A 12,860-nucleotide genomic window follows, 5' to 3' on the forward strand; every position below is an offset into this window, starting at 1 on the left:
CTCAATCCTCTTAAGGTATGAAGAGATTACAATTTCAGCTGTAAATCTACATTACTAGCTGGAATTAGCAGCGCTGTGCAGTTCAGTGCATTGCATTGCAGCAGTGACAGTGTTTCAGTGAGGACCGGAGCCCAACAGGGTCTGATAACCGCCCTGTGAGCAGAGTTAAACAGAAAGGCCCCAACGAAACACGAGCAAACACTGGCCGCCGCCGAGCAAACATGCAAAAGCGTGTAACGGTGTGGAGCTGCTGCAGAAGATAAGATTCCCAGTGCAACGGTCATGGAGGAAAAAACCTGCCGTCCGTCTTTTCTCCTCTTTCTAAAGTCACAAAGCCTCTCCTCAACCTCGCATCCTTCATCTCCTCCTTCCTTTAACCCTCTTCTTCATCCTCTCTATTCTCTCCATCCTCTCTTTAGCTGCTTTGCTGCCCAAAGATGAGCTGAGCCACGGATTGCCTGAGCCAGCTGTCATGTTAAAACTTTAATTCCAGCTAAATTTCACACTCTGAGGCTTCGTCTTTGGTCGGAGGAACATTAAGAGCGAAGCCTTCAGATCAGATTAAGATACATTATGCATGGGCTAGAAAAAGTCAGACGGAGGAAATGACTTCATTGACTTCGTCTAAACATGTTGATGGCGCTCCTTTTACTCATCCCTCTGGACGGTCCGCCTCGCCGTGCTACTGACAACACAGACGAGGACACACTTTCATTTTCTCTCCTGCAAGAGGCAGAGAAGATTCTGCAGCTGCTGCACAGACACAGACACACACACACACACACACACACACACACACACACACATCCCGTCGACTGCCAAAATGCTCACTTATCCTAACACCCAAACACACACACGAGACCCTCACAAACATCTCTTCCCACCCAAATTCTGCTGCATCACTCATCCAAATACACACACAGCAGCTGTGCTCCAAAACCAACACGCACACACACGAAATGCAGCACAGAGGGAATGCATCCCACACACAGAAACGACATCAGAATAAATCCACTTAAGATCAATAATTCACATTTCTTAAAACGCTTTAATTCTCTATAGAAAACTGGGAAGCAATTTCCCTCTCTGCTTTGTCGGAAAAGTTTTAGAGCGACCAGACGCTCGGGAAGCCGAGGCATCTCAGATAATACAGGCTCGCTGAGCTGAAAGTGGAGCATGGGGGAGAGGAAAAGAGAGGAAGAGGAGATGAAGAGAAAGAGGAGAGGAAGAGGAGAGAAAGAGGTGATGGAGAGGACAGGCCAGGAACAGGGATGAGAGGGGGAGAGGAGAGGAGAAAATGAGGGAGAGGAGAGGAGAGGAGAGGAGAGGAGAGGAGAGGAGAGGAGAGGAGAGGAGAGGAGAGACAAAGAAGATGAGAGAATAGAAGAAGGTAGAAGGTAGTGAAGAGTTAAAGAGCAGGGACAAGGTAGAGGGAGAGGAAAAAACGAGGAGAGGATAAGAAGAGGAGAGGAGAGCAGAGCAGAGGAGAAGGGAGGAGAGGCAGAGGAAAGGGTGGAAGAGAGAGACAAGCGAAAAATGGGCAGAAGATGAGATGAAGAGAAGAGAGGAGGAGAGGAAGAACGGGGTTGTAGAAAACGAGAGCATGTAAAGCAGACGGGGTTGATGACAAAAGAGGAATGCTAAATGCTAATGATCACGTCGAGGGCTGTTGTGAGGTCGAGGTGGAGGAGTTGGAGTCGGGTTAAACGGGAGCCACAAACCTCTCAGTGTCGATACTCGTCTGCTTCAGAGACGCTGCACAAACTGACAGCACAGAAAATTGGAAAGAGGGTGGAGAGGGAAACTGTGCTGTACTTACAGAGCCAATTACGAGTGTGTGTGGGTGTGAGAGAGAATGTAGATTTGTGTGTGTGTGTGTGTGTGTGTGTGTGTGTGTGTGTGTGTGTGTGTGTGTGTGTTCCTGAGATACATCACCTACAACTAAGGTGATAAAGTGGGAAATGAGCGAACACTCCTCTCATACAAGAGGCAGAATCCAAAGAGCATCAGTTTGATCCGTTCCACCGTCTGTCGTCTTGAAACGGATATCGTGACATCGCTCAGTATCGTTTCATTCAATCCTCTGAATAATGGTTCAAAGCTTTACTTCTGCTACAACTTAGCTCCTGCATCAGACTCTGCTTGTTGTGTGGAGCTATTTTTGAACAGGGCCAACAAACTCCAACAGTAACACACACACAAAAAAAAAAAACACAGTCTGCCCGGGCCGTTCCTGTCTGTACTGATTTTATGAGAGTCTCCCCCAACACGGCACACGGAGTGCTATATAACACGTCAATTAAAAAGATTTCAGCGGAGAGACTTTTCTCCTTTAATGACGTCCTGGGATCGTTGTTATTGTCCCTCCAGCGGGCGTCTCAACACGCAGGAAGGACATTTATTTTCTTTTTATTCTGCCCAATAAAACAGAAGCTCCTGACAGAATATTAAAACTCTCTTCAAATTAAACCGTCAACAGGCTAAATTAAGAGCTTACAAAATTGAGTTTTAATTATGTATTTTATGCATCTCAGGCGAGCAGCGGTCAAAAGCTTTTCTGGTCAGTGTGTTTAAAATGCAGGTCAAGAGCCTCAGACAAACCTACAACCACACGCTCCACCCACACAGGCGCTGTCGTTTTATGGCTGATTGGGACTCACATTTAAATCCATGCTTGACTGAGGCCTTGTCCACACGCACACAGGTATTTCTTAATATGCATTCTGGGGATACACTGCGTTTTATGTCACTAAAAACTTTGTACACCTCATTGCAGGTAGAGGTGAAACATGGAAATGATGACATGGACACCCATGTTTGCTTCAGTCCAAATTGGGAGGTCGGCGTGTTCACCACGTAGGTGAAAGGACACAAACTGAAATGAGTCACTAACGGGACACAGGTGAGGCGGCAAAACAGACAGGAAGTGGAAAAGTAAAAATGTGACACACCAGAAAATGAATCATGCATTCACGTGGTCCTCGGATGGTCCCACTTCTCGAGTTGGGGAAGTCGTTCTTCGGACTTCGGTGTGTTCATGTGAGAACGTGGGAAGTTATTTTCCATTTCATAGCTTGGAATGTTTAACAGTTACAACCTGTACAACATGTAAGCCAACACTTGATTTGCAACACGGGACTTTGATAAAAGTTTTTTTCCATCAACCCAGTGTTTACTTTTGTGCCCAGTGTACGTAAATGATCCTGTGAATTGTGTTTTCAGGTATGCAAATTTGAGTGCTTGTGTGGTTTGCTTCTGCTTTTAAAAACACCCGTGTACATGAGAACTACAGGCCTTATTAAACTTGTTTTAGTTTTCCTGCCTCTGCGAGGATGGAACAGTTTACACTTTCAGTTTGGCTCCCCTTAGCAACAAACCCCTCACAACTCCAACCAACCTTAATCTAAGACAGAAACTAAATAATGGCGCACACTTGTGTGGCTCTGCAGAGAGTTGAAAGAATAAAGGAGCAGCCCAGTGAGAGGACGAGACAAAAGCAGCTCATTTCCGCTGTTTGTAGTGGCTGAAGGTCCTGCACAGACACACAAGTGTTATTTCTTTTCATTACTTATAAATAGACTCATGCTAGAAGAGTCAGACCTGCACAAACTGATCTCCACACAGCACAAAGTCAAGTCCAGCTGCTGCAACACACTGACAGAGGCAACACTGGCTAAATAAAGCTAATATATAAACAACACAATAGCGTTAGTCGCTGCAAACGCATCGACTCTTGCTTAGTGACTTCTTGTACCATTTTTAATTTCCGTCCTGGGGATCAATAAAGTTTTATATTATTTTATTCTCATAAGGATGTGAAGCGTGTCTGTACATGCTTTTCATTACTCCCGACCACAGAGAGAGAAAAATATATTGCAGTCATGTTCTTTTGCCATAAAAGGTGCAAGCCGACTAAAATCGAGTCTGAACTGGCCGACGCAGACCTGAGAAGGTTTCTAGGAAGTGAATTACACATACATACATGATGTGCAGGGAAGAATAGAGGAGGTGTGATCATGTGAAAATGTTATTTGGTGTCCCATCACTCCTGACTGAGTCCTTCCAGCCCAGTCACCAGGAAACAACGTTGGTAGTTAACGTTTCTGCCCACAGCTGATTCGTGACCATGTGTACATGTCATCAGCTACGTACTCACCTTAACGTTTCTACAAAATGTGTCATATCATGTTCTCATTACATGATTATGACCTGACTTCCATATTGTGAGGTGGAGGGAATGGTGGTGGAGACACAGGAGAGAAGGCTGGTGAGCCAGTGACCCCAGTTCAGGACTGTGTTTCAACATGTGCAAGTTTGAAACAATTGGATATCTTCAAGCATAATTCCAGCCATCTTTAATGAACCCTCGGAGCATCTCCAGCCATGTTCGTGGCGACATAAACGGGTATTTAAAGCTAAAACATGATCTTCTCGTGGCCCTTACCAATACGTCATTCTGCCTAAACATAATCAGACCATAAGAACAGAAACTGAACCGAAAGAAATGTAGCTGTTGTTGCAACATCAAGTCAAAGTTGCAACACATCCGTGGTTTGCAGGAATGTACATTGCCAATATTTATTCTGTCAATTTTTTTGGTCCTGCACAGTCAGCAGACATCAATTTGATTTCTGAGGATGAAAATATATATCGGAAAGACAAAACGAGCACCGATTTGTGCCATGATCAGTGATCAGGGCTCAGGTTCTGAGCTGGCGAACTTGTGTGTCCTTCTATCCACGCAAGCCCTTGAAGGGATTTACTGGCCAGTTCAAATCACTGAACCGTGGAGAGATGGAGGTGGAGGAGGAGGAGGAGGAGGAGGAGGCTTACTCCACTGTCAGAGACTCTAACTGGTGTTCTTTGAAGCCTTAAATATTTATACTGTAAAAAAAAAAAAAGGTGAAACGGTCAATCCTCATGTGGCTTTGGTGTTAATCAAAGTGTCTATTTGCACCGATTCACTGATTCTTAAATGTTGCTTGTGTTGTGCAGATTGTGTGTCTGTGTGCTGTAAGTGTTGCACTTCGTCCTGCTTCAACTAATCCCTCAGGCCGCAGCTGTGAATAAGAATGGAGTCAACATGCCTGGTTGAATAAATCGAAATGCTGGAAACAGAAACATTTGAGCACATTTGAATGTGTTGTGGGAAAAAAAAAACTGTGGTCTGCCATGTTGCTCAATTCTAACACTGCAGCAATAAGTCAATTAAAGGGGTGCTATGTAACAATTTATGACGATTTGTGGCAATCAGTTTGGACGACTTGTTTAAGTCATTTGATGCTGCTGGCGTGAGGATTTCTTTGTGAATTACAAACTGAATATCTTCGGTCTTTGGACTGTTTGTTCAAAAAAACAAAACACTTGATAATTTCAACCTTGGCTCTTGGACATTTTTTGCTGTTTAATGCTCATTTATAGACCAAACGCATGTTTGAGAACATAATCAAATGACTAGTTGTTGAACATAAGTGTTAGTTGTAGCTTTAGGAGAGTCTAGAGTAAGAGAGTAAACCTATACCTCATTTCTTAAAGTAACGATGAAACAGCAGCTACAACATTACCGCCTACATCACACACCTGGGCTCATCGAGTCCTAAATCAACGACCCAAGTGTCCCTGACGACTCTGAAACTCAGAGCTCAGAGTCCTTAATGACTCAGTAAGGACACTCCCACGCAGAGTTTAAAAGTCTACAACTCCCCTCCAGTTAGTTAGAACTGAAGACTTTTGGACAAGAGGTGAAACATCTTCAGGGAACTGAAACAAAGTCCAAGAGGCTACGATCCAACACTTTGAATCAGCATGACCGAGATGACTGAGAACCCTCACCGACATGTTCTGTTCTCATCCACAGATTGGGCTCAACTGTGGCTGTTTTTGAATGCACTTTATGTATTAAAAAAAAACAACAAAAAACAGCAGTTCACAAAGCCACGCCTCCTTTGAACGGTATAGTATAAATCATACCTGAACTTGGAGAAACTTTCAAGTATCGACTCTGTCTGGACAGAAAACTCAGGCATTGATCAATATCTGTGATATCTACACAAGCTGCCGGCTATAGACTCTGTTATCTGTCATCTGCAAACATTTTATTCTGTTCCTCAACGTGTCCTAAAGAAAGATAATCATACCCCAGAGTTCAACATCTCTCCTTACTGTGTTAACTGTCTCCAGCAACAACGTGCTCACCTATGTTTCACCAGCACAGCCTCAAATAACCAACAATCAGCCTCTTATATCTCAGTGTTCGAGCCATCACATGCACTGCACAGATGATTGTGCACAACCTTGATTCATTTTTAAAATTGCTCCTATATGGATGCAGATTTATGGAGAGTGTACACTGTACTGCAGCGGGAGTCCCTCTGCTACACACTGCTATACACTATACCTCTGTGAATACATCTACGCACTGTGTGTCGGCTCTTACGTGCATCTACAGACTCATTTATCTGACTAAATGTGTCTTTTTGCTTCATGTATCTTCTGTAAGTAGACACGCGCTGAGAATTGATTTCCCCTCGGACGGAATAAAGACTCCAGCCCATCAATATTCGCGCTCCAGAGGCATCGCCGTCCACGTTACCTGGTGGAACTCCCTCTGGTGCTGGACGGCCCCAACGTCGCCTCCTATGGGCAGCTGCTCCGACAGCTCCTCGTCCTTGGCTGTCAGCCATTCTATGATCTCCTGCAGAGAGAGCTGCAGCTTCCCGCTGTTGTCTGAGAAGGCCTCTAGCCGCACCCTGCCGACAAACACACACAAACACACACAGCTAGTTCAGCAAACAGCACACACTCTCCTGCACAACAACCACATGCTGCACACAATATTAGGTCAAGCCTTCAGCTGAAATCAAATAATGATGCATGGGGCTTCCTGTGGCTGCTAAGAGTGGGAAGTAAAAGCATAAAAACATGTTTCTATTCCAGGGTATTTTGTACAGAGCTTTGTTACCTCTGGCATCAAGGTTGTGTTTCTCCATTCAACGTGTTTGTCTGTTTGTCAGTAGGATTATGGAAATACCAACGTGTTCTCACTGCAAACTCGTCAAATACAGCAGCTTGGTCAGCGGCCTTGTGCGTCTAACTATGACGCTCTTTTATCCCTCTGGTGCCACTTTGTGTGCAGGTGTGATGTTCTGCAGTCAAGTTACCAACAATCAACGTGCATCATTTCCCACATAACCACTACATATTATGACTTTTGGAAGATGTGGTCATAGAATCATCAATACACACATTACATGCTGACAGTTAACACAAGTAGAGCCCGACGAACATATTGGCTGGCCAGTGTTATTGGCCGATATTGATCTGACAGAGATGTATCAATGTTGGCCAATAAGAAAACTTCTTGGTTTAAAGAACACAGTGCAGAAATCGATGCCTGAGTTGATTAATAATTATTCAATTTTAAGTGTAGTTAATTGTTTCAGTCCCCAGGTGACATTTCAAACTGTTTGAGGGATCACTGCAAAAAAAAAAAAAAAAATGCTTGTGTATTGTTCAATAAATCAATATCGGAATTCTTTTTTAATCCCTCATGAGATTGAGGGAAAAAATGGCAAATAGCTCGGATGATGGTGATGATACATAATACATGTAGTCATATTTGTACAAATGTGTGTGAATGATAATACAGTGTTTTCTGATTTTTGTAGATGTATGTTAAATATGTGAAATATTTGTACATGATAAATGCACCTCAGAGCTGATGAGCTCTTGTAAAGCTTCACATCATTTTTGTAGTTCTGGAAACACGTCCAGACATATATAGTGGTTGAACCTTCAGATCTGCATAGAAAACCGGAGTACTTGGCCTCGGCGGAGCTCTGCGATCTCAGCAGCTATATCAAGTTGCAGATGTCTTCATGTCAAACTGTCTTCATGTCAACCCGTCAAAATAAACATTTCGGAGGGCCTTGTGGACCCTGCAATGAAAAGGTCAGCGCTTTCCTGCCGAGCGAGTTGTGCAGGCGACAAATATGCTTTGAATCTGGTCCGCCTCGCTGATCACATCAATCCGGACAGCGCTGTATCTGAATGCTGTATTACATTGTCAAAAATGCTTTTTGAGCACATCCGGGGGTGATCACGATGATCTGTTATTATCGTGAACGTTTGCTTGACCCCTCCCCCGGACCGCAATTATCTAATCATCGCTTAGCAACCAGAACCAGACACTGCGTGCCTTGGAATCCTCCACATATTGAAGCAGCGTGCACGGCGCTGTAGTAACATGGATAGACGAGATCTAAAGAGTTTGGCGTTAAGCTGCTCTGACCCAAGCTGTGCACAATAGAGAGTCTGGCTCACAGTAACACTTATTTCTCAGGCGTTAGCACATCATTAGCTTACCGCATTATCGTCCACCGTGTGAAAGCTGGTCATGGATGCTTCTATATCAGTGCAGGTATCTTAGCAGCTCTGCTTCGCTTTCCAATTGTATGCGGGGCATGTTTCAAACACAAAACCTGAGATCTCAACACATCAGTTAGTTGAGGACTTTTATCTTATGACATCAACAAGTCTGAGGCAGAAATCTGGGGGAAGACGACACTGATGCCATAACACAATATAATGTACAGGGACCCACTGTTTCAAAAGTTTGATGGGTAGAATCAGCAACTAGCTTTGGATGAGGATTATCATGAAGATCCTCTGATGTGTCGGGTATAAGCGAGTATATGCAGAATTGGGAGACAATACAGGACATTATCCAGCATATCTCACAAGAGAAGTCACACTGGAAAGAGCAAACAGTCTGTTTAGGTACATGCGAGACAAGCTGAGAGACACGGTGTCGCAGGTCAGTGATGTTGGAGGTCTGTTGGAGTAAATCAGGAACAAATAACAGAGAATGTCTCTGCTTGCCACCTGCCAGCTGCATGAGAGATATCTTAAGGGAAACCACTGCTCTTGTATCAGCGGCACAGCTGGCATTAAAGGGGTTGGGGGTGGAGGGGAGGTGCGTGAAAGCATCCAGGCATTTCAATTACACACCAGAAGCCGGCACTCAAATATCATTATTCCTGCACATCGCGATTTGCCAGCGCTGTCACATCAGACATGATGAGTGGGAGCGAGAGCAGGAGTGAGACAGAGGAAGCAGACAGTCTGAGTGTCGCTGCTCATAACCATCGCTGCATAAGTGAAGTCAGAGCAACACTTAACTTGTGGGTCTGAATGAAGTTAAAAATGATGTAAAAAAGAGTCGGAGGAAGCGCTCGGCCATTATCTATCGACCCCGGGCGCCGCCAGCGATGTCACGTCAGCAACTGAAAGACAACTTTGAGGCAATTTCCTGCAAAGTGAATTTGGGACAGATGAGTTCTGACACTTGAAGGATTAGGTGTCACGTCAGGGGTGCAGGCTGCAGGAAGGCTTGTGGGGAAAGAAAGCTTTGCGACGTTAAGGGTGGGGGGAAGAGAGGTGAAATCAAGCTTGTAAGTGCACATTTCGGAATTGATGGGCCTCTTTGTTCAACCCCTGTGTCAGGAAACCTGTGTGAAGCAGACCGTGCTGTCCCCGAGCCTCCTGTTGCCCCTCCAGCTCGGTCTCTGCGTGGTAATTGAATCAGGGTAGGAACTGTTTTTTCCCGCGGCCTCGGCAGAACACGCTCTCAGTCCGTAACAGGCGCGAATACGCACGCATGAACACAGCACACACCGTGTGAAACAGATTCTGACTCAAATCAAAGCGAACGTGTCGCCTCGGATACGTCTAATTAACGTCATCCATCAAAAGATGTCCCTGGCACTTCGGCGGACAAGTTCAAAACAATTTCACACCACTTTCAATTCACACACTGACACAGAAAACACACACACACACATGCAGACACACAGCTTACAGCATCCATCACGCTGCTTCCATTACGCACACACACACACGGGAGGTGAGACAAATAGCACTAACTGCCCGTGCTGTAATGGAAACATCGTCATATCTGTGTTCTGCCAAGAACAACTACAACCCTGCTTAGCCGTGGAGAGGCCCGGCTAAAGGTCTGCCACCACACGAGGCTGACTGATGCTTTTCTATCTCCAGTAGAAACATCATGATATCAGTTTAAGTGCTATTTACGGGCTGCTGCATGAGAGGAGGACACGCCTGCGATTCTGAGTGTGTGTTGTCTAGAAATGCAGAGAAGAATGGACCAAAAGAGGAAATGGTCAGAGAGTGTCCTCTGCTATCTTTGCAATGACTAAACTGATCTCACACCAGTGTTATTTTATTTTTGGGGGGCTCTTTGGGGAACAGCAACAAGCTGAAAAAACATTTATGACCTTATAAAGTTGTAAATTTGTGAGCAAGTTTCCTGTTTTGCAAATCCAGCACACATTTAGTAACATTAGCTTTCATTTGTAGTTGTGTTTTTTTTCTCTCTTTAAGCTCAATGTCAAACTCTAGCATTTCTTGTTTTTGGCTTTTTGGCTGCTAAATGCTCCATTACTTTCTCCAGCTCGTTGCTCACTTTGTCTTTCTGCTGATTTGGTGTTTGGTAGTGTAGATAGTGAAAGCAAGATAGAAAAGCAACAGCCAGGTTTCCATCCACATATGTCACAAATTTTATCTGAATTTTGTGGAAATTGCAATTATACGTGACAAGGCGACCATAGTTCAAGTCTGCTCTGCAGCAGTTATAGGCATGACTCCGCTGGATATTTTTAAAAGGGACCTTCGTTTGTTTTTGTGGCGTCCAAAACAGGTATTTTAATCCAGATCACAATGTTTTCCTAACCCTAACCAACTGGTTTTTGGTGTCTGAACCTAACCAGAGCTCAGAGCTGTGACGAGAGAGAGAAAGAAAATTGAACCTAAAGAAATGTGAAGTAGCAGCAAAAGGAGACGTACAGTGTGAACTTATGTTACATACTTAGTTAACTTTCACTCATCATGTAATTAAAAGAGCATCATTCGAAGTGGAAAAAAGGTCAATGTAAATAAATGCTGGAAATACAACATTTCTGCTCGCTTCATTCATTCCTGTGAGAAAGGTTGCTTGCTGCGTGCAGAGTGATGAGGATACAGTTTTAATCTGCCGTTATATTTGTTGTCTTCTGTCTGACTGGAATCAGCTGATTGGCCATGTGAGTTAACTGTTCGCACTCTGAGGAGGTGTTTCTGTTTCACATTTAGAGCAAACAAGCAAAGACCAACTCAGACGCAAAGTACTACATTTTGTTGTTTCCGTCAACCCTTTGAAAAGTTCAAAATGCACTGAGAAGTATGTTGATGTAACACGGAGAATGCTCTGTAGCAGAAACGGTCGACAGAACTGACAAAGAACCACAAAGTCGGGAGGATGTTATCAACAGTTTATCTTCACTTTAGGGTTTTTCTATGAGGCATATCACTCCTGTGGTGTGTATTCTATATTTTTTGTTTTAGTTGCATGAAAAGTACCAGTATCAGATCCGAACTCTCCCACTGGTCCAGGGAGCAAAGTGATCAGCGAAGACTGAGCGTTTTGTTTGCGCTGCACTAAAACACATTAGGTCGCACATATCACATTAATTTCTGCTTATACAAAACACATTAAACACAATCTGGTCGCTTAGCTTATGGCACCATAATGTGCATTGGATGGGTCTATTTTTAGTCGTATGCGTGTGTGTGTGTGTGTGTGTGTGTGTGTGTGTTTGCATCTCAGGCTGCTAAGTAACAACCGACAGGCTCGATGAAGACGGCAGCACTAATCAGTACCAATGAGCTCATAGATGCTGCAATTCAAAAAATGTCAAGATTGAAAGAAAAAAATAAAATAGACACAACAGCCAATCTCACTGGAGGAACATGTGTCAAAGCTCACACTGGTTGTCAAAATAAGAGGTACTGTCAGTAAAGACTGTAAACCTGTTTTCATCTCCCGGATCAGCTTCAAGCAGAAGCGCTGACGTTTGAGAGAAACAACCTTCGTTACAAACATGAAAACACACGTTTATGCTGCAACAGCTAATCAGCCTCCACGCGTCCTTGGGAACGACACTGAACCGCATCGACGCCGGCGTGGATAAGAATCCTAATCACGATGATTTGGGTCTAAGTGTGAAATGGCGTTGCTGCTGGTCGGACCTCGTGTTTTGTATTCAGTGTAACTCAAATGTCCTCGGAGTTGGAAAGACTCTGCCGCATGTTAATTTCTGTTGTATCCCCACATTTCTCCAAAGTAAATAACGCGGTCAAATGAAAAAAAAAAAAAATGTATAAAATCCAACTTCCAGATCAGTCGGAGAGATTACAGAGAGGCTTAGTGCTCGCTTCAATGATTAATTAATGCGTAGGAGATAGGAGCGCTGCTTCTGCTGTTTCAGGAGAGAGCTGCTGTGTTGCCTCGGGGCCCAGGAAGCTTTGAGCACAGCCCCGTTCTCCTTTCTTCACTCTCTCAATTGCAGAGATGTTGTGAGAGCAAGAGTGTGTGATGACGGGGCCACGTCGACACAGCAGCAACTACATTAAGTTGAAATATTCAAAAAGGTGTGCATGTGTGTGTACATTTTTTCCTCTAAAACTCTCCAGGGACGTCACGTTGCAGAGAGCCTTAAATCAAAGTATAAATTGAGACTTTGTCGCGTTGTCGCTCTCGGCTGGTTTGTCGAGATCGGGGATCAGCTCTGGGCGGACTCGCTGCGTAGTTTGAGAAGTCGTCATGATGGGGAGAGTTCAGCAATATATTGAAAGACAAACGATCCGTCTGTGTTGTGTTGCATTGCACAGCGCTTGCATTGAGTTGTGTCACCGCAGCGAGGAGGAGCACAGAAACTCTAAGACAGAAGTGCAGCCTGGAGTCCATGCATCTAAAAGTGACACTAACAACTACTTAACTTACTTTTACAGTCGTGCGACATGTT

At 44.3% G+C, this 12,860-nt stretch overlaps 1 protein-coding gene across 1 annotated transcript in view; it reads right to left on the minus strand.

Moving 5' to 3' along the window:
• drp2 (dystrophin related protein 2) overlaps positions 1–12,860 on the minus strand; it is a 102,541-nt gene that overhangs the window by 66,272 nt on the left and 23,409 nt on the right. Inside the window, exon 3 of the mRNA XM_037077091.1 lies at positions 6,593–6,749. Coding sequence (XP_036932986.1) covers positions 6,593–6,749 — 157 coding nt within the window. The remainder of the gene's footprint in view (positions 1–6,592; positions 6,750–12,860) is intronic.

This window comes from Acanthopagrus latus, chromosome 18 (genome assembly GCF_904848185.1).
Source record: "Acanthopagrus latus isolate v.2019 chromosome 18, fAcaLat1.1, whole genome shotgun sequence".
NCBI classification, from domain to species: Eukaryota; Metazoa; Chordata; class Actinopteri; order Spariformes; family Sparidae; genus Acanthopagrus; species Acanthopagrus latus.